A 23,368-nucleotide genomic window follows, 5' to 3' on the forward strand; every position below is an offset into this window, starting at 1 on the left:
TCATGATTTTTTTTCTTTTTTGAATACTTCAGACGTGCAAATTAAGAAAATAGCAAATGTCCTTCTCTGATGGGAGAAAAGAAAAAAAAAGACTGTATTACATGTAGAAAAGCTGTCACTGGGACTGGGGTGCTGAAAATGTGTCTAAAATGACTATTTTCAACTGAAAACCATTAGGGCAAGTAGGTATATAAATGAAAATATAGGCTAAATGAGATATGCATTCAGCTGCAACTCTTAAAATAATTGACGATCGTTTTAGAAAATTAGAAGCTAAAACAAAAGAAAAAAAAATTCCCTTGAAAGAAATTAAATAAGTCCTTGAAACTCCTAAGCAAAATGTGCTTCAAATTTATTTCTTATCAAGTGCATAAATTATGAATTGTTCAAATGGGCAGTAACTCTCTTGTAACCTATTTTCTAAATGTGTCCACCATTTATTTTTAAGCATTAACTTACATTTCAAAGCACATTTAAAGTATGCAACTTTTTAAAAAAATTATTTGCCTATTTTTTCCCTAGATTTTTGTCTATCCAGTTACCCGTTATAAGGCTTCAAAATGCAGAATTTTGTATCCTTTTTACAAAATTTTCTACGGGGGTGATTCCCGGACACCCTAAAATTGGAGGTATTCTATATCACACTTAATAGGGAGCTCTGCGTCACTGTTGATATCAGTCCAACTCTTACAGTTAATTCAAACACATTACTAAAAACGACACACAAAAAAGTAAAGCATGGTCTTATGCATTACAGGAAAAGACATTGGGGGGGGGGGCTTTCGAGAGGAGAAGGCCTTCTTGCTCCCAGCAGATAAGGGGTCTCAGTCATCACATTTGAGGACACGAGTCACGAGAGTGAAGCAGCAGAGCAGCACATTCATTCGCGCGGTGGATACCAACAACGTTGTTTGTGAAAGATAGCAGACGTCCACCATGGTTTTACCACTTTTTTAAGTGAAAATATGACTCAAAATTCACTTTATAGGCTCCAAAGTGTACTACAACTTTGTAAGAAGCAACATTCAAAGGTAAGAAATATTCATTTCAATATCTTGCTCTTATTTTCTTTCTTTACTGAAAGAACTGTTAAGCCTAATCTAGCTCCTAATGATTTTGAAGGATTTTTTGTAGATTTTTTTTTTTTTTTTCTTGTCTAAAACAGAGTGAGATGCAAAAGAGAAAAAAAAAGAACTGCATTTGTAATTGTTTATCTGAATTTTTAAAATATTTTCTTACTAGCTTAGCTTACTCGATTCAAAACTTATTGACAAGGTTATGTCTTTAAAACTAAGTAATAAGAGTTATTAATTTGTGCCTTGCTTTTTATGAAGCTAAACGAGTATTTTTTCTCAATAAATTAATATCAATCAGTAAATTGAAAAATTAAGCTCACATACGTAGATGTGCCCTTCAAAAGAACACATTCGCTTTAAAAAATGTATTTTAGCAATTGTTTTATCAGATAAAACTTTGAATAATTGTAAAGTGTATTGAAGTATAAGTTTTTGAAGCTATTTTCAGTTATTTAGAATTTGAAGAGCTGCATGAATACTTTATTTTTTATATCAAATTTTACTTGCAAGGTATCCTAAGTAATTAAATCATTTTTGCTCTTTTTATATAATTAATTCAAGCATGTAAATGAACTAGAAAATTCTAAGAAATACAGTTATTTAATTCCAAATAATTTCCACATATTGTAGGTTAAGAAAATTGAATTGTTTATTACAATAATTTTTTTTAATCAAATTATTTGAATATACTGTATGCATTCGTTTAATATTTAAAAATTATTTTTCAATATAAGTTTATTAAGCAGTTAGAATAAATGGTGGGAAAATCGAATAGTTTACTATGTATGTATAATTTAATGTGTATTTAAATATATTTTTAGAAACTTGCCATCATGGACATGAATTTAAATTTCTGCTGCGAATGTTAATTCAATCAATTACTAACACCCTAATCAACAAATATTGTAAAAAAAATAATGATTGTGAGTCAAAAAAAAAAAAAAGAATCCAACTTCCAAAATAAAAAGTAAAAGAAAACTGGAAACTCACAAAAAAAAACAAAGTTTAATTGATTAAAAATGATTTCCTTATGCCAACGCGCAGTAGAATTCATTAAAATTAGTATATTCAGGACTATTTTTTTAAAAAAACTTATTTAGTTTGTTTATTTTTATTTTTTTGAATTGTAATAAGTTATTTAAGCTATCTTACTAATGGCCTCATGCATTACATTTAAACTGCTGTACGGTTTACTAGATGTAAATAATTCATTCGTAATTTAATTTTATATTCTCAGGACAGAAATTCTTTTTGTTAATACAAATGCTTGACTGTCCCGCCCTTTTGCATTATAACAAATAAAAAATGTTTAACAAATATCCTGACTCATAAATATTATTAGGGGTTTAAATACTTCTCAAAATGCAGTTTATCAAGATAATTAAAGTAAACTTTCTACATTTTATTTTAAATGTATTTTTAAGGCAGGTTTGGATTTTTTTTTTTTTTTTTTAATTTCAATTTGAAAATTAGACTTTTGGCCATTAAAAAGCAGATTACAGATGTGTTTTTAAACTATCTCTTAGTGTTAACATGGTATTTAAAATTGCAAAACAAATTTTTAAGAATTCTTTAATTAGGGCAAAGGCTATTATAAAATAATGATAATTAAATCATTCTAAAATTTGCAGAACAACTCAAGTTCTTGTTCACTGTTGTTGGTCAGATATTTTTTAAGAGAAATAAATGTTTGTGTTAAACATATGGTGAGATTATTGTAATGAAATGTTTTAGCCTTGGGTTTTTGAACAATTTGTTTATGTATGAAGGAAAAAGGGAATAAATATATTTTCACTACCAATAGTGTTGTCCTGTATTTTTGCCTCATTTACATGCATGTAACTTTTTAGCTATTTATTACTGAACGTGGGTTACTATAGAATACAATTAATTACATGTATTTTCAATTAGTTTCAGAAAAATGGGTCAATATTCAAAGCTAACGTTTGTTTCTAAGATCATATCCATCTTCCATTATTATTGCTCCGATTTGGAGGGGGGGGGGGGGGCTCTGTTTAAATAACTTTTAGTATGCTAAAAATCATGAAATACAAGAGAATTCGCTAAGGTGAAGAAAAGGGACTGGAGAAGAAGCAGCTCTCCCCACTAGAGGTGACTCACCATCTGAGCAAGCTGGCCTTCCCTAGCGATGGTCACTGGGGGTGGGAGGGGGGATGTTGCTCATTAAAAAAAACCTGCCCCCCCCAAGGAACTTAGTCTTAAATCCGCCTATGCCATGGAGATATGGCGTATGACCTTGATGCGAAAACTTTTGTATGACTTGCAAAAGGTTGTTTGTTATTATTTTGTAAAATAGATACGAGCAGCAAAAATGTGCCTCTTACTACTCCGCACTTTCTGGCTGATTCTACCTATTAGAGCAAGTAGTCTAAATATGGGCCACCCACTGAAAGTGAGGGAAGGGGGGTTGAGTGCAGTCACAAAAATGGTATCGAATGAATCAACAGTAAGAAGCAAAAGCGTAGTGAGCAAATGACCTTGACAGCTAAAACACATGCTTTGTCAGGAATTGTTTTAAAAGATACACTCACTTTTGAAGAATTCGAAACTTTTCAAAGCTTGTACAGGTTAATATATACTTTCTAATTTATACTGTGAAGTAAGTGGTTTTTATCTTAAAATAAAGTAGATTATATGGGCTTTCTTTCAGTGTACTTGATTTGAAATATTTGTTTGTTTAGTAATGGTTTAGTATACAATAAACTTAAAGTACTGTGTGATCTAAAAATAGGCTACGGATGGTGGTCTAAAAACGAGCTAGCTCGTTTTTAAACCAACATTGGTTGCCCGTTTTTAGACCACGCTGTTTTTGATACTTGAAAGTTTGGACTTAATATAATGACTTAAATTAGTCCATTTGAAATGTCTCCAATCCCCACTTTTGCAAAGAAGAAGAACAATTGTGGCCGCAAGAGTGCCAAAACTTGCATTATCACTGGATTACCTTACAAAGACGAACTGGCGAAAAGTATGGAGTGTGCATTGAACAATAGTCAGAAAATTGTGAGCAGGAATCAGGTGTCCGTGGAAAGAGAAAACATCCAAAATCTTCAAATCAAAGAAGAAATCCCAACGATAGTAGTTGGACTCGAAAGGACGCCATACTGGTCTTCCTACTGATGGCAATGACAAGGATGAGGAGTTGGTGGTTCTTGTTTTTGATAAATCTGATGATGGTAATGTAGTATGCGCATTTTACAACAGATTCTTCTCAGATGACATTACAGGAGAAGTGTGGATTCTCTGCTGCAAGGCTAGACATCCGAGTGTGTGGGATGGGAGAAAAAAGGTTTACTATATTTGTAATTTCCGCAACTACAAAATGAAATAAATGATTTTTATTTTTCATAAAAATATCCAAGATGCTATGTAATGAAAATTTTGAATTGAAATGTCATGCTTTTTATTTATTTTTTAAGACATAAAATAGTTTTTTCCTCAAGTGCCCCGTGTTTGGACCACCTCTTGAAAAACGTGATTTTGCCCTTTTTCGTAATCATGAAGTTTTAAAACACTTAAAACTGGTGTAATGGTTTTTGAACCCTAAGATCATCTTCCTGAATGTTTTTAAGAGTTATTGGCACTAAAATTATCCCTTTAAGTGAACAGGTAAATCAATAGGTAGAAAATGAACATGGTGACTCATTTTTGGACCACTTCATCTACAAATGATACAAATGGTGTTTCCACTTCAAGATCATCTGTCATCTCTTGATAGTAAAGCTTTACCATTATTGTTAGTCAATTTTGTCATATAGTTTAAGGAGTAGTACTAGATGCCTTAAGAAGTGATTATATAGGATTCTACTTATCCTATGCAAATTGACTATATCCTAGTTGTAAAATTTGTGTTTCGTAAAATTTTCATAGAAGATGGAAATGACAAATCAGATTACCACAGCAGTTTCATGAATATCAAAGTAGGCAGTAGTACAAGTACAAATGTCATCCTGTTGAAACGAAAAGTTGGGTCATGTATTTATGTGTTCATGAAAGGAAAAGTTAGCAAACTTTGGTCATACTTAAGGACCTAATTTACCAACCACTGGTTTGTTCAAAATTTCACTCATGAAAATCAATAGCAGATAGGCCTCACATGAAATCACACGATGTATAACAATGTACACACAATGTAAAAATTTATATGCTTAAAATTCAAATAAGTTATGCTTACAATACATAACAAGAGTTATTTAATAAGAAGAACCTACATCTATACCCACATCTGTACTCAAAATGGCACATAAATATAATATCAGCGCTCTAGATCTTATACAATTTAAAGGAATAAATAGATTGAATATCTGCTGTGATAATCATATGATGAACTGCTTCTCAACAGCTTTGAAATGCGGTAGCTAAATCCAACATACCTTGTTTGTATCAAAATTATAATCTTTAGGTGTGTCATTCTATTTCAACTATCCTAGATTCTACAAAAACAAATCCTAAACTCACATTTTCAGTCATCCCTGGCACCTCCAGGGCTGAAACTTTCAAATATTAGAATTTCTAACAATAACAGAAAAAATTTTTACTTTGTAAAATACCTTGCTTCAGTATGAATGTAACATATTTTTTAACATATACCTTTTACATTTTTGTATAATTTTTAAAATGTATGGGATTAATGAACTCGAAGAGAATAAAAAGTACATGGAAAACTGTAGAAACAGAACAAAATGTACATATGGTTGATCAGAGCCGGATACAGACTACCATTTTAGGGGGCGGTCATGCTGAAGAATGCCCCATGAACAAACCTACGGTTTTTGGGTACGAAAAATTTCTGAAACTGCTTGGGTGTCAATAAAAAACACCGAATTGATCAAGAATAAGGCCCTTAGTAGATCATAAATGTTACAAATTATTTTCATAAGCAATGAAAAGAAAATTTCAAATGTTATCGTTTAAAAATAATTAATGAATCGTTAAGATAGTTGAAATTGTGATTTATAAAGTGTTTGAACACAATGTGTACTGATAGTATTGTCAATGGTTTAGAGGGGGGTCATGACCCTAATGACTCTTCCCTTGTACCTGCCCCTGTGGAAACTGCCAATAATGAAGCTCTATATAAGTTTTTCTGTGCAAGAAATTCGTTTAAAATGAAATATAAATTTTAACTCTCAATCATTACTTGAATACAAAACTAATTCCGTCCAATAAAAGCTTTTTAGGAAAATTGTTCATAACTTTGTTGTTAAAACATTTTCTTCCTTTTTTCTAATCAAACAAAATAGATAAATAAATCGTTTATAACTTGTTTGCCCATTTATCATTTGAGATGCAAATAAACAGAACTAGTAAAGTAAACAGAATAATAAAAGAGCAGCATGCTTTATAGCAGGAAAATACTAATATACATTTTTTGGTTTCCTTTCATTGACAGTCAAATCATTCCTTTCAGAAATGTAAACAACTTTATAATGGAGTATATTATTCAAAAGCAATGGTGAAATTTTGTTTAACAGTAGCTAAGTTAGAAAGCGCAAAAAATAAAAGCACACGTTTTAAATGTTTGTCTTTTAACAGTTGAAAAGTGTTTAGGCACAAAATACTTTTTCCAACTAATTGAATGAGATAGCTGGAAGAGTCTCCCTGTAAATAGCATGAAGGGCATATGTTTTACTGATACTGAAAATTGTCTGGTCTGAATTTTACTTATAATGAACTTTTATTACAAGGGGTTCGGTCAACCAAAGCAACCCAACCGATTTTATTAACAATCCGACAACTTTTTTTTACTTATTTTAAAAGTATTTTTTCTCTAAAATGTCTGATTAACACAAAGAGGGATATGATTAAAAGAACAGAAGAAAATTGATTAATGGAAATGATTTTTATTTTATAAAAACTATTTAGTTGAATTTATATACAGGTAAAATAACATCAATTGAAACAAATAAAAAAACACAATTTGCAATTTTCTAAATATTGAAAGACAATTGTTGACTAGTTCTGAAAACATTTAATTTTTTTTAAAGAACTTAATTTTAAGTTAAAATTTATATAAAGGTAATAAAACAAAGAGAAAAACTTTTGAAAAAAAAAATACTCCAAACCATTTATAGAGTTATTTAAGAGCAAGCAAAACAAATGACAACTTTATGGAAGATGACATAATTTCAGGTGAAAATGATTTTGTAACTTATCCTCATTCTTTATGTACTTTTTTTTTTCAACAGAAACTCAAATTGTATCAGGAAAATAAAATAAAACAAATTAGATTTTAAAATCTTTTGTAAAATATTAAAATTTTTATCCTTTTGAAAAATAACCAGAATATACTTTTGACTAAAACATTTTGATAATACTTATAACTTAAAGTAGCAATGAAATTATTTAACATTAAGCAGGAACTGATGATGAGGAAGGCAGCGCATCATCTTGAAAGTTTCCAGGGATGTAACAATTGCCAAGACCATATAAATGACCGCAATACTTATCATCATCAATATTATCTTCAAAGAACATCTGCAAAGTAATTATGTTAATTGATCACTATAAGAAAAATAGCAAAATTACATACTATTCAACAAATCTAAAATATAAATATAAGTCACCAATGTTTAAAAACATTTTAAAAAAACTAAAGTTAAAATTTAAGTAAAACAAGGTTATATACTTCAGGGAGAAAAAAAAATCAAGTACCTTTAAAAAGTCAAAAAATATTTTTCTAGATATTACCAGAAATTTGTACTGCGAATATTGTACGCAGATTTCATTTAATTCAAACCTATAAATAATAGGCAATAAGATTAAAAAGCATAAACAAACATCAGCAATTGCATTTTCTACAACAAGACACACTTCAATAAAAGATGTACTGTATCATAAGTATCTCTAAAAATCAAAATACCCAACTACAGTGACATGGCCAGGGGAAGGTTTCGGGATCAGTCCCTCCTGAGTCCTTCGAGGAGGGGGGGGGGGTTAACACATATTTCCAATCTTATTACAGTAGCTTACATACATGTAAGGGCAGTTATGACCAAAACTTCCATACAGAAGGTTATTTCTGGCTGTGTTACTGCTTAGGTTCTAAAACAATCGAGGTTTGCAAATCATTGTCAATATGCTAAGTTGTTATTATATGCTATTTGATGGAAGTAACAACACCAAAAATAATTTTCAAATGCTGCTTAAGCAATAAATATGCTGATCAATCTAAACTTCAGCCTGTTTTTACTGAATAAATTAATATAGTCAATAAATGTGAAAGTTCAGATTCATACAGCCATATTTTCAAATTGAAAATACTCATAAGAAGCTGAAATAGAATGACAATAGTAGCTATATTTTAGAAACAAATGCATATTTCGAACATTTGAGTTAGAATTCAAACTTAGAAAGATGATAATATTCCTGGGTGATTGTGAGTTCATGAAAAATTACCTGAAAGTTTAAGAGAAATTGGAAAGGGAAATCATTTTTAAAACTAAGACCCCTATAACTTAAATAGCTACATTAATTGCTTTTGATAAACATACTATTCATTTCTTACGTTTGAATAGTTTATTAGTTAAAATATTGCTCATTCTACTTTCAATAACTCAAAGTCCCAAAGGACAGAATAAAGCCTTCTAATTTGTGGTAGTTTGAGTTATGGGAAATTCCCACAGCCCTCTCAAGAATTTGGGACCCGGTGAAAACTTTGAGTTAAAAGAATATTCCAGTTATAAGGCTTCAAGTTATAAAAAATTGACTGTGTTATACTGATTATCTTCAAAAACTTACTTAAAACACAACATTGATAATAATAATAAAAAAAGTATACATACATTATCAAAGTTTTGTATCAATAGTAAAATTGTTTTTCAAGATAAAATCAAAAGCTAATAACAGTTTTCCATTTTGTCCCTCGCGAATATTTTTAAATTAATGAAAATTGTACTGTTGCTGAATATGGAAAAAGTTTAACTAGATGCAAAACATAAATCTCCTAAAAGAGATGGCATTTTTCAAAATGAAGGCATCATAAGAACAAAAACCGCAAACAAAATAATTTAATTTAGTAAAATAATTTTAGACCTGCATTTCACAGGTCTACATGATAAATAATATTAGTACCAACATCATAGCTGAAAATTAGGTGTAATGAAAAAAACGTCGGAGGTGAGGAGACAAAAGCATACCAAACAATGCTGCATTTCCGGTGCATAACCAGAACAGAAATATCCTTGTAATATACTTTGATTATTTTAGCACATATCAAGTCAATGATGTACATAGGTTCAACTTTATAAAATAGTACACATCAAATAGAAACATTACTTGAAAATATTATGTGCTCATTGTGTAAAATTTAATATTTTTCCAAAAAATCATTAATAACTGATAATATGCTTAAAACTTTTTAAATCAAGTTTGCAAAAAAAAAAAAAGGATTTTCAAAGACAAAAGTTATTATTCTTTAAGTTATTTAAAAAAAAATTAATGTAAGGTAACTCATGTCAAAATAACTTCTCCAAGTGGAAAAAATATTAAAATAACACAAAGACGAAAAGCAGATTTCTGCGAAGCACATTCAATGGTGGCATGCTTCCCAAAAATGAATTGATTCATTATTTAACAAAATTAAGCATAAAATCTGCAAATTTAAAGAAGTATATGTGAAAACAACATTCAATTGCACAAAATATTAAAATATTTAGAAGATGTAAAAAGATTGAAGCCTTAAACATGATTTTCTGCAAAATTTGAATAAGTTCAATGTTAGCATGCTTCCCAAAAATAAATTTATTTATTATTAACAAAACATGAACATAAATTTGCTAATATAAAGTAGCATATGTGAAAAAAACATCCAATTGCCCAAAATATTAAAATATTTATACAATGCAAAAAGATTGAAATCTCAAACATGAAGAGCTATTTTCTGCGAAGTTCGAGTACATTCAATGTTGCTTTGATTTTTTTTTAAAAATGCCATTTTCATTTATTGAAGTTAATCTAAAATTAAGCTAATCTACTATAGAATGAGTAAAAATGTTTTCCGATTATTAAAAATATCAAAATATTTACAAGATGCAAAAGGATTGAAGTCTCAAAAAAGGGAAGCAATTTTTTGTGACACTGTATTCACACTGTATACATTCAGAAAATTGTACTGATGAAATATTTTTGTCAAATTTTGAGCACAATTCAATGATTTTCTTAAAGAATTCAAGTTCTAAGAAACATTTCAAAAATTTCAAAGGTTTAGAAATTTTTTCAAGCACTTGAAAATTAACTTTTCTTTCCAACCACTTTTAAAGGTTTTTCAAGAGAGTATGAACCCTGTAAAAGGTGTTAGGGATGCGTATAAGCTACCATTACTCCTGTTCACAAGCATAGGAAAATTTCAGATCCTCTCATTGGCTTATTTGACTGTCAATCAAAGCTTCAAAGCTGTGACGCCACTGTAATGTTGCCAGTCATCTTTCGCAGTGTTTCTTGTTTGTAATCTACTAAATACGAATAAGCATTTGCAAATGAGATCTTTAATTTAATGTTGCTGACAAAAACAACATTCTTATTTCCAATCAATTTCATCCTTTGCAAAACAAATGAAAGCTGCCTTTGAGAAACTATGCTTTGAAATAAAACTAGGTGGAGCATCTTTAACCCCTTGAGGACCAGCGCTCGGAAAACGAAGCGCAGCTACGGGACCGAACGTTCTGAAATGGAACGCCGCCATCGGCCCGAGCATTTACAGCAGTTAAGCCTAACTGAACAAAAATATTCATATAAAATCAGCATCTCAAAATAATGGCTTGAAATTTTAATTTTGCTTAAACAATGTACTACTGATTACTAATTATTAATATAAAGACTATTACATTATTAGAAGGAAGTAAAATAAGTAGAATACTAAAACTTTAACCATGTGCACAAAATTAAATGATATGTGCACAAAAACAAAGTTAGAGTTTGACATCGTGAGTGTGGAATCAAAGAAAAAGAAATGTAGCAAAAAAATATGTTCCTTATGTAATTTTGATTAAAACAACTTAGGTCAACGAATTTAAACTAGTTATATTTCCCACGCGACAAGTCTCAAAACTGCTTCATAATTCACTCGAAAACATTCCCTTTCACTCACTTCGCTAATCATTTTTATTGCGGTTTTCTATCCCCAAATAAAAAAGAATAAATACAGAAGAACAATTTTAGAAAGGATTCAAAAATAATCATAAACTTCAGGCCTCTTGAAATCATTCCTATACTCTCATCGAACGGGGAATCCCAAAAGTCTGGAACACATACGCAAAAATATTTTAGCTTTCCTTCCCTCCCCCATAATTTATTCAGCTAGATGTATATCTCTTTCAATTACTCGTAAAAAAAAAAGAGAAGCAAAGATATAAACAAGAGCAATTGAGACCTCATAAATCATATGCGCAGAGCAGTGATTCACTGTTGTTTACATAAAAAAAAAAATCTATCCCATTGAGAGGCCCAAATAAGAAACTAAAGCGTGTACATGAAGGTCAAATACCATGTGACTCGAATATGATTAAAGTTATAGCCATTTAGCGCCATCTAGTATCATTTAAATATTCAATTCAATCGTTCCATTTCGAGAAAGCATATACGTGACGCTGGGACTACAGCGTAGATCAGAGCGCGTAGCGGATAAGTGACGCTGGGCTGATAGGAGAGGAATCGTTGCGTAGCGTCCGCGTGACGCTGGGTGCGAACGGGTTAAGCAAAAAATGCATATTTTACGACAATGTTTTAATTTAAATTGAAATTATTTTTTAAATAATTCCCAGGGCAAATTATTTTGTTAATTAAAAAGCAAATTCTGCAATTTTTCATATTCATAATGATATTTAATACAATTTAAACAGCTGTTGGTAAAGAAATGATTACCATTTAAGTTAATAATAAATACTTCTAGTGAATAATTTAATACACAATAATTTCTAATATAATTTTCCTTGTGCCAGTTTATTTCTAGTTAATTTCTATTGAATATGAGTTAGCATCTGAGAATAAGACCTTTAATTGAGTAGTGAGTGCATCTGGAAGAAGTTCCTTTTTGTTTTGGAAGAATTTCCTTCTTTACAAAAAATAAACTAATCCTCGACTTCAAAGATTATGTTTAAAAAAATCAGCTGTTCATGCACTACTATTGGTTAAAGTCAGCTGAACAAAATATTATATAGTTATTGGTCAAAAGCTTTATAAAGCTCTCTAACAGGTTGTCAATTTTTTTTTATGTTAATCTGCTTTTTTGTCTATATTTTGTTTATCTTATCGTTCATTGGTTGGATTGCTTTATATGTGTCTTCACTGGTTAAATTCATAATCCTGAATTAAATTATAAATAGCTCATGTGTACCCTTTATAAAATGCTAAAACAATTGAGATGTCTGTATTTAAAAAAGAAAGACTTCCACCTTCATTTGTTTTAAAGACAACTTAAGTTTAACACTTTTCAAAAAAAGAAATATTTACAAAGATTTTAAATTCAAATTTTTTTTAATACTTTAAATTTTTTTTAATGAATGTATGATATTTAATGTATTTGAATGATTACATTCGAATGGTTTCAGAACTATTCATGAAATCACGAAGGTCTTATCAGCAGTACAGCAAAAAAAATTAAGAGAACTTTTTTGCTAATTTTGCTGAAAATATTTAGCAGCTGCTGATCTCTTCATGGGCCCAGTCTAAAAAATTTAGTTGTATTTATTACAATACATTAAAAGTCATATATTGATTTCAAAAAATTTCAATATCATCTCAAAAATGATTGAATTTTCAAGTTTCAGGATTTTGTGAAACTTTTTGCTTCCCAAATGTATTTAAGCTAAATAGTAATTGAAACTGCATGAAATTATCTTAAATTGATTCATCAACTGTGTGTGATAAAAATTTTTAAAAAAATAAAAATGAATTTAAGGTGTCAAAGGGTGTGATTTCTGAAAGTTTGACTTGAAAGTGATTTGACTTGAAATAACATGTGTATAATTTTACATTAAGAAACATTGCTTTTTAATGTTATTTTCAATTATTTCATTCAAGATTTTAAATTACCTATTCCTTTTTACATAACTTTAAATATTATGAAGAATATGAAAAGATAAAGAATTTGCTGTTTAATTTAAAAAACTTACATTGAGAATTAGTTGACAAATGAGTTGAAATAAAATCGAATAGTACCTTCTTCAAAAGCGCCATTTTTTGCTTAAAGATAATGCTATTTATTCATTTAATTATATATTTTACATGGTTTTTTTTTTCTTAAAAAGAAAGCATTATTTTATTTTATGAGATATGAAATTAGTATGAGACAAGAAGGATATGTTTGCCAGATTCACTCAATATTCAATTGGAAGTCTTATTCTCGGATGCTAACTGATATTCAATAGAAATTAGCTAGAAATAAACTGGCACAAGATAAAATTATATTAGAAATTATTATGTATTAAATTATTCACTAGAAGTATTTATTATTAACTTAAATGGTAATCATTTCTTTAAGAAGAGCTGTTTAAATTGCATTAACTATCATTAAGAATATGAAAAGTTGCAGAATTCGCTTTTCCATCAACAAAATAATTTACCATAAGAATTATTTTAAAAAAAACTTCAATTTAAATTGGAACAATGTCGTAAAACACACATTTTTTGCTTAAAGATGGAGCCACCTATTTTTATTTCAAAGCATAGTTTCTCAAAGGCAGCTTTCATTTGTTTTGCAAAGGATGAAATTGATTGGAAATAATAATGCTGTTTTTGTCAGCAACATTCAATTAAAGATCTCATTTGCAAATTCTTATTCATATTTAACAGATGACAAACAAGAAGCACACTGCAAAAGACGACTAGCAACATTACAGTGACCTCACAGCTTTGAAGCTTTGATTGACACTTGAATAAGCCAATGAGAGGGCCTGAAATTTTCCTATGCTCGAACAGGAGTAAAGGTAGCAGCTTATATGTGTCAGGGAAAGCCAACAGTAATGAAATGATGGGAATTATGTTAATAATACAGTGCATCATATCAGAAACTTTTTACTAAATAGTATCTTTAAGACAGAATACAAACTTCTCGCATCTTGAAAAATGCAATCCCTGTTAACAAACTGTCACTACCAGCTTGATGTTGTGGCCCAATTCTTTCCAACTGAAAAAATAAAGAAACTCAGAATTTTTACTCTTCTTAATATTTTGCTGTACAAAAATAAAATGCTTATTTTTCTTTGTATGCTGGTTGTTTTCATAGAAAACTATTCAGTACCTGCCCAACAGTATTAAAAATACTATAATAATATGGTGCCAATATCAGTTTAAATTACTTAAAATATATTCAATAACAGTTGTTAGTCAAACAACTAAACAACTTGCCTATAAATGTACCACAAATAATTCAGTCCCCGAAAAGTCATCCTATGAGTGATTCTAAACCAGTGGGAAAATTTAAGTTTCAAATTGATCTTATTTTTAATTTTACACTTCTTATAGCAATATATTTTCATTATTTAAACAAATATAGAAGGACCTGCTCCTTTCTGCAGTCCCAATAGGGCAAGTTTTAGACTAACAATCGATGACTTTCTATATGGACACCTTCAGTAGGTATCTATCAGACAATCTATTCAGGTAGTAAGTAATAATAACTGTCCTTTGTGCTTCCAGGCTTAGTAATGAACCTTTTACATCTGACGAGGTGCTCTGCACTCTTTAGCATTAAAAATTGTAACCCGGACAACTCTACCAAGGTTAAACTTTATTGGGCTGCTAGGAGACTTATGGTAGATAACGCCACAGCTTTATGATGCACCGGAGGGGGGGGGGGGGTGACATTCAACCATGCCAAAGTTGATAATCTTATTCAATGAATTATAAAATTTTCAGTGACATGTCAACCAGATCCTTTGTCCCATAGCTATAATTATCATATTCTACAAAATTTGGGGATAAGCTGATTAGAAATTTCAGTTTCATCTCTTTTTACAATTAAATACATTTGCATTAAGAAAATGTCCCATAAAAAAACATCAAAACAACACCTCAAAAAAGGAGTCAATATAGCCCTATAGACCAATGACTAAAAATAAAATATTTTTCAAATGAAGATTTGATTCAAAAAGTGGCAACACTTCTGAGAAAAAAGGCATACTTATCAGATTAAAGATGAATGAAAGCAATTGGGGGGAAAACCCTGCCTCCCCCCCTTTTACATCCCACATCATGGGGTGACTATACTCAGGATTAGGTTCATATTGTCAGTAATTAGACTGAAAAGTGTATGAATTTAATGCTTACATATATATTTTCTTCATTGTGTGTGGGGGGCGGGGGTGACAACATAAATTGCCATCCGGGGCGTAACCCTGGCTAGGTACGACACTGGTATATATTCAATGCACATTCTATTGAAAATAACAGGAAACCAGGACTTCACATATGGAAATACATTGACTTCTCAACCTTAGTTAATTAAAGTTGAATGAAAGCAATCTGCTCTTATTTTATTATTATTATTTGAGATGAGGAGTTTAACTGCATTTCCTAATTATGTATTTTCAATCCCTGTCATTCACTTGCAAAATAACCAGCAATTTCAGGCAGAAGTTTTTGTGTCTTACATACTATATCAGTGGTGAACTATATTAAATGATGTAAAATTCAGCTAACAATAAATATTAGCATTACCTAAATATACAGGTAGGGTAACGCCACCAGTAACAGACATCGCTCTCAGGCCAACTCAATGTTCTGAGCCTTTTCATGTATTTTGACTTTTAAAACTTTTTTTTTTCGGGCAACTACATCTCATCTGACATTTTGGCTGTTTCTGGATGCTCTAAATTAGTTAATTCTATTTTTATTTGCTCAATTTCGAAAAAAGGTCTGACCCCCCCAGTAACAGACACTGACAATTCCAATGATACCCAGTAACAAATAGGATGAGTAATGGACAGAATTCTCTTCCTTTTCTTCAAAATGGGCAAAAGTTTTTTATTTTTAGATTTAAAGCCTTATAAAATCAAATGAACATGAAACACCGGCAGACTTTGTGGTGGCTGTTCATAACCTTCCACCCCTGCCTTGCAAATACCAACTGGCTCATAAAATTCACTTTGATAACATTAGATGGTTGCTCCATATTCATGGATCGCAGCAACATCAGTTTAACCCGCCTAAAATTCTAATTATTTAAATCCAAACTTACGACTGTCTGTTACTGGACCTTTGTCTGTTACTGGTGCCACTACCCTACACCTGTTTATAATAAAGTCGAAGAGACCAAATAAAAATTTCATTATCACTCTATCTTCATTTTAAAAAGTTAAACTATGCACAGCACAACGCAAAAAGGATTTGAAGCTATTACAATATAGCCATAAATTTGCTACATTTAGCTTTGCCATAAACAGGTGCAATTCTAAATCTCAGTAACTACAAAAACAAAAAATACAAATATTTAGGCTCTGTAGATGCCTCATTTCAATAATGTATCCTTTAAATTATCTTTGTTAAAGTTTTTTTCGCAATCTCTTTTTTTCTTTTTCTTTTTCATTTAACGCATAACACATGAACTCCAAACTTTCCTGTATTTATCAAATAACACATATAGAAATGAGGGAAAAAAACTAAATACTTAGCACTTTACACATCAAGGACTTACCTCAAGTTGATCAGCAACTTCTTGCAAACCTCCTTTCAGATTTTTACAGCTTTTCATCAAATACTTGACATCATAAATGGTTGGAAAATAGCATTGTAATAAATCAAAAAATACAGCTTCATTTGCAGGCAAATTCTGGTCAGTCAAAAGTTTTAAGAGGTAGCCAAAATCATACCCACTGAAAAAAATAAATTCAGAGGAAAAAATTTAACCGTGAACTGAAAATCACATAATTTATTTTTTCAACTATAACAGTGTAATTATACATTAAAAACATCTTACTTCAGCAACAGAATGTTTTTTTTTTTTTTTTTCAATTGTGTAAAGCATGTATAAAATGCAACATAATTTTACCTAGTCCCATCATTCCCTCCCCCTCCCCCAATTTTCCAAAGCCATTGCTACCAGGGTATATACAGTGGAGTCTCTACAGGGAAGGGGGACAGGGGGATGGTTCCCCGGGTGTCTTTCGTCTGGGGGGTGACAACCAAAATGGAATTGCAAGTTTGAAAAATATGAAGCTAAAATCCATTTTAGACTACAGATTTGAAAAAAATCCGGGGAAAACAATCCACTCCCCCCCCCCTTACATCCCACATCATGGGGTGACTAAAGTCAGAATTAGGTTCATATTGTCAGTAATTAGACTGAAAATTGTATGAATGTAATGCTTATATAGAATATTAAAACCTTTTTTTTTCGTTTGTGTGTGGTGACACCACAAATTGCCATCCTGGTTGTCACCCTGGCTAGGTACGCCAAAATTTCGACAAGTAGCGTCATTTCTGCGATAAAGAGGGGTGAGGTGTCATTTTCTTCAGTTTTTTGCGTAGGTTACAAATATGCGATGGTGGAAATCGAAATCGGTAGCTTTTGTACAGCAATTGTCAAAAGAAGCATCAAAATCATCAATTCTAGAAGTTTCGGCTTTTTGTCAGTTGAGGCAGTGAGAAGCAAAGGAATGTAAGTGGCAAAATTAAAAATTTGGAGATAACCAGCTAACAGTAGTAATTCTCAACCAAAGAGAAAGAAATAGAACAGGAAATGTTACATCCTGGTTCTTCTGTTGCAGTACAAAGGTCAGTTGCATTAAAAAAATTAACTTCTGAGGATGAAATGGAAGATGGCTGTGGTGTAATCCACATTGGATTCCCTTATTTTTTCGTTTGTTTCGATTTCGCGCAGATTTCCTCAGAGCGAACTTTCGATCTAACCCGGTCTGTGATTTTAGAAAAGTGATGACGTCAGAGCAGACGGTTATTTCGTATGTGGCGCCAGTGTCTTTTTCCCCGTGTTCATAGGCTGCCGTATATGGTAATATTTTGTTTAAGAGTGTTGATTTGTGCATTTCGATCACCCGTTTTGTTATCGGTGTAACCGACTTTTTCGCTTGCCACATAATTTGCTCGGATTTTTTTGACAGTTCATAATTTTCCTCCGTGCTATGCTGACGTGCGCGGGGCTTGTTTGTTTTTTTAGCGGATGTGCCGTTTCCCGCTATGCCTGGCCAAACTTCCCGATTTTGAGCCGGGGATTTTCATTATGTCCCCAACCTGCCTGTATGTGGGTGCTTGATGTTTTTTGGATGTAGGTTCCCTATCTCATATTATGATGGCCTAAATTGGAATTGATAAAGTGTTGTTGTTCTGAGCTGATGATATTTCGCCCCAGTGCTGCCAACCGGGCATTGCACAGCTTGTGAGCCAATTTTTGTGACATTATTCAACTTGGTGAAAATAAACTTCCTTAACTACCATTCTAAACGTTTGTGTGGACTTTTCATGTTTGGATTACAGCGGGCCTGCAAAGCGAGATCACATAATGGGTGAGACACTTCCATTTTATTTCCGTAATTACGTAATTAAAAGTGCCAACTTTAGTTATCTTTAAAAAGTGCTTGACCTGTATAATGATGTCATTTAAGTCTGATTGTCCCCGCCATATTATTCTCACACTTACGAGTTTCGCTTCATTGGACAAGGGGTTCTTGCAATGTGTCGTGGTTGCAAGACTCCGGCTTGGGTTCAATGCACCCACTATACGATACGGTTGCCTTCCAATTAATGTACCCCTCACCTTGGGGGGATCTACACGACATTTTTGGTGCGTGACCAGTCCCTTTTTGGGGTGTGACAAAAAAAAAAAAAAAATTCTGAACAAAATGAATAATTTGTGTGAAGAATTTTGCTGGGTTAATCAGACTCAAAATGTTTTTTGGGGGTCTAGAGGTGCAAATTTTTGATATGTTCAATGTGCATTTTTATATGTTGATGTTTTGCATGACCAAAAATATTTGATTTGTGAATATTGTGAGAAAAAAAAATTTTTTTTTCGAAGTGATAATCATGAAAAACAGAAATCATATTCGCAGAAATAGTGCACCTCGTGCTGCTATTTCTAACAGTACAAATAATGTGAATCCAAATGTAAACACAAATGTTACACAAACCCCTCAAAACATTTCAAGGTCTCCTAATGTAAACAAATCGCCTTTTATGTTGCATGTAAACAATTTTAGTGGTGATTCCACTCAGGTTGAATATTTTGTAGAGCAAGTAAAAGATATAATTGAAGTTAATTCTTGGCAAAATAAGAAGGGAGTGCTATATTTAAAAAGTAAATTGACTGGAGCCGCACTCAAATATATTTTGGAAACACCTGATTTATGCTATTCTGATTCAGTAGAAAAAATAACTGATGCTTTGTTGACATTTTTCAAGCCGGTCACAAATATTCATTCCATGAAAGATTTTCATGCCATTTGCATGGAAGAATCAGAGTCAATTTTGAATTTGGCTCATAGAATAAAATTAATTACCACTAATGTTTTCAAAATTAAAAATCCAGAATTCCAGAATGAGATAATGTTGCAGAAATTGCTATCCACTATCCCTTCAGACTTTAGATCCAAAATTTTGGAGTTGAACATAAAGTCTTTTGATTCAGCTGTAAACAAAATTGAACAATTGCAACAATTAGAACGAGATGTTCAGTCTTATGACCAACCTCAATTTTCTGATGAACAGGTAGTAGCTCTTAACAAAAAAATTGTGTTTTTGGAAGAGCAGTTAAAAAATGCTGAAAATCTCAATGTAAATTCACAAATGAACTCTGATGATTGTTTACCTAAAAAAAAGTTGTTTACTTCTATGGATGATTTGTCTGATGATGATGAAATTCCTTTAAAGTGTTCTGATCAAAATGGTGTGTTTCATGGGAAACAAAAATTTTGCAATGATAGAGAAAGTGCTAAAATCACTTGTTATTTTTGTGGTAAATTGGGTCATGTTCAATCAAAGTGTTTTCAATTTTTGAAACAATTTAATAATGTGAGATTTCAAAATAAATCTTTGTCGAGAAATTTTTCTCAATGTAATAATGTAAATGCTAGAACTGATAAATTGTATCGGCGAAGAAATGAACGTTTTCTTTTGCATGAAAATAAGGAGAATAGTCAGGTTAATTTTTTGAGTTATTCAGAAATTCTTAAAAATAAGGTGACATATAATGATGTGGGAACTCAATTTTCTCCAACTAAAAGTGTTCAGTGTTCGCAGACTGTTCGCGTTGACACAATTCAAAATTTTGTCCCACTGACATCAGAGAATTCGTGTCAAATGCAAAATCAAACACCAATGGTAAATTTTGAACATCATGTTCCAAATAGAAGTCTGTCGGTACAAAATCCAGAGCCCAGATTTCAGTTCCCACAACCTATTCATAACACTGTTGAATTGTTACCAAATTACAATTGTAATTTCATGCCTAACAATATTCCCATGGCTAATAATTCATATGGAGGTGATTCTTCATTAGTTCAACCAGTTGTTGAACACAGAGCAAATTTTGCCAACCAAAATGTTGTAAATGGACAAAATTTTATGAACTCTAATAGAAATACACAAAATGCCTATAATGGTAATAATGCTGGTTACAACGTACAAAATCAGGTTATTCCACCTCCTCCTGGTTTTAATTTGTCATTTTTGCCTGCAAATAATGCTGTGATGAAACAACCACCTGTTTTTGACAATTTAATGCCTTTCCATCAAAATTTAAGTGTGATGGGCAATAATCCTGTTAATCGTAGTGCTTATGTGTCAGATGTGACTCGCTCTAGTGGTTATGGTTGCTCGAAACCTGTTAGAAAGTCTACCGGTGTCATTAAATTGGGTAAAACTCTTGCAACTCAAACTTCTCCTGTGAAAAATAATTCCTCATTGTCGGTTGAAGCTCAGGAATTTATTCCTGCTGCTCTGGTAAATGTAAGATTACAAAGTTCACATCATGAGGACTTGTCAAATAAGTTACCATTGGTCAAAGTTCAAATTTCTAATTTGTTTTTTCCTTTTCTAATTGATTCTGGAGCTAGTCTAAGCATTTTGAGTGATGATGTTGTCCAAAAAATTAAACAAATTGTCAAAATCAAAAACTTAGGAAGACGAATAACTGTATCCACTGTGAATTCCAGTGTAGATTTTATTTCATGTGTGGAATTCTCATTTAAAATTCAAAGTAATTTCTTCCGTCATTCTTTCTACACTATGAATATCAGAGATAATTCTCCATTTGTGGGAATTCTTGGTTATGATTTCTTAACTAAACATAACATGTATATTCTCCCTAAAGAGAATGTATTATTTTATGACGGTAACAAATTTCCTTTGTTGAGGAGCCCTCATGAACTTGACAACAATGTGAACTTGTGTAATAATTGTAGTGCTTACACATCTCCCAGTCTGGAAGCAATGAATAGAGTTCAGGTTTTTTCTAAACAGTTTGTTGAACCAAAACAAACTGCTCTCATTAAAGTTTTTGCTCATGCGAAGTTAGACAACAAATCACATTTTTTGTTTACAATTTGTGATTCGGTAAATTCAGTTAAAATTGAAGACTCAATAATTGCTATTGATGAGGACTCGAATGGGTAGTTGTGCAAAAAAAAAAATTCTTTTTATCTATATGTTGAGAACAATTCTTCTCAAAAAGTTCATCTCAATAAAAACATGACTTTGGGGCATTTGAGTCAAATTGACCATATTCAGGAGATTGAGAATAAAAATAATGAGCATTCACTGAACTTTATTCAGGCGTCTAATGAAGTTGTGCAACTCAGGGAAAAGGAATTTAACTTGGAAAATTTTAATTTGGCTCATTTAAAGGATAATCAACTGTCTGACATGCAAAATATGTTGAAAGAAAATACACAGTGTTTTTCAAGTTCTTTGAACTCTCTCGGTCATTCAGACAGAATCAGAGTTGATTTTCAATTCACTCATGATTATCCAATTAAGGCGCTTCCTTTCCCCATACCTCAGAGTCTTCAAGAAGAAGCTAAAAATCAGTTAAATCAATTACAAGAGACTGGCATAATTTCTAGGAATTTATCTAACTATGGTTGCCCCTGTCTCCTGGTGAAGAAAAAAGATGATGGATCAGGTGTACAAAAGTACAGATTGGCCTTAGACTTAAGACTTTTAAATGCCATAATTGTTCATTCATCTTACCCGCTTCCGAAGATCCATTCCCTGATCAACTCATTGTCAGAATACAAATATTTTTCAACTTTGGACTTACATGCTGCCTATCATCAAATTGATTTACCAGAAGAGTACCGAGACAAATTTTCCTTCACTACCCCTTGGGGTACTTATGCTTTTCACAGAATTCCTTTTGGCGTGGCCAGTGGAGCGAGCATACAACAACATTATTCTGACACTGTTTGTGAACAAACAAACATGGATGGAATTTTTAGTTATCAAGATGATTTGATTGTAGGTTCCAGAACCTTTGATGAGATGAAGGCTAAGCTTCAGAAACTGTTTTCAGTCCTTAAAGACTTTAACTTGACTCTGTCACCAAAAAAATGTCATTTTTTCATGGACAAAATAGATTACCTGGGATTCCAGATTTCCCAACATAAAGTCTTGCCAATCTCATCAAATATTGTGAAAATTACTTCCTTTCCTCCGCCAAAAACAAAGAAGCAGCTGAAGCGTTTCATTGGTATTTGCTCATATTACAGAACACTCATATACAAATTTTCTGATTTGATTCATCCACTGAATCAGTTGACCCATCCTAAAGCAGTTTTTAAATGGACAGATGAAGTAAATGAATGTTTTCAAAAATTGCAAGAAGTGTTTTTCAAGAATCCATATATTGTTAAACCGAATTGGAATGAGAAATTCTATGTGAACACAGATGCAAGTGGACTGGCAATAAGTGGTGTACTCTTGCAAAGGAGGGATGGTTTGTTTATCCCAATTTCTTTCTTCTCGAAATTGCTGTCTCCAGCTGAAACGAGGTATCCTGCTATAAAGCTAGAATTGATGGCAATTGTGAAGACACTCGAAGCATTCAAGTCATACATATTTAATCGCCACATCTTTTTATTATGTGATGCCAAAAGTCTGAAATTTTACGGTAAAAACTCGTCTCATGCATCTTTAACTACTCGGTGGCTAATGACTTTATCTGAATACAATTATTCCTTCTTACATTTGGCTGGTGAAAAAAATTTATTTGCTGACATGCTCTCTCGCACAGACCTTACGAATCATCAAGTTGATATAGTAGCAGATCCTTCCTTGTTACGTGATAATCGAATTAACCCTGTGGTTGACACAACTTTCGATAA

General features: G+C 31.7%; 1 protein-coding gene across 4 annotated transcripts in view; it reads right to left on the minus strand.

Annotated features, from left to right (window-relative positions):
• Positions 1 to 6,924: 6,924 nt before the first annotated feature.
• LOC129218623 (CCR4-NOT transcription complex subunit 7-like) overlaps positions 6,925 to 23,368 on the minus strand; it is a 77,126-nt gene continuing 60,682 nt past the window's right edge. For all 4 annotated transcript variants that reach the window (XM_054852941.1, XM_054852943.1, XM_054852944.1 and 1 more), the window contains 3 exons: positions 16,729 to 16,906; positions 14,143 to 14,220; positions 6,925 to 7,574 (listed from right to left, as the gene is read on the minus strand). In XM_054852941.1, the coding sequence (XP_054708916.1) occupies positions 7,449 to 7,574; positions 14,143 to 14,220; positions 16,729 to 16,906 (382 nt within the window). In that variant the 3' untranslated portion in view covers positions 6,925 to 7,448. The remainder of the gene's footprint in view (positions 7,575 to 14,142; positions 14,221 to 16,728; positions 16,907 to 23,368) is intronic.

This window comes from Uloborus diversus, chromosome 3, assembly GCF_026930045.1.
Source record: "Uloborus diversus isolate 005 chromosome 3, Udiv.v.3.1, whole genome shotgun sequence".
Taxonomy (NCBI): Eukaryota; Metazoa; Arthropoda; class Arachnida; order Araneae; family Uloboridae; genus Uloborus; species Uloborus diversus.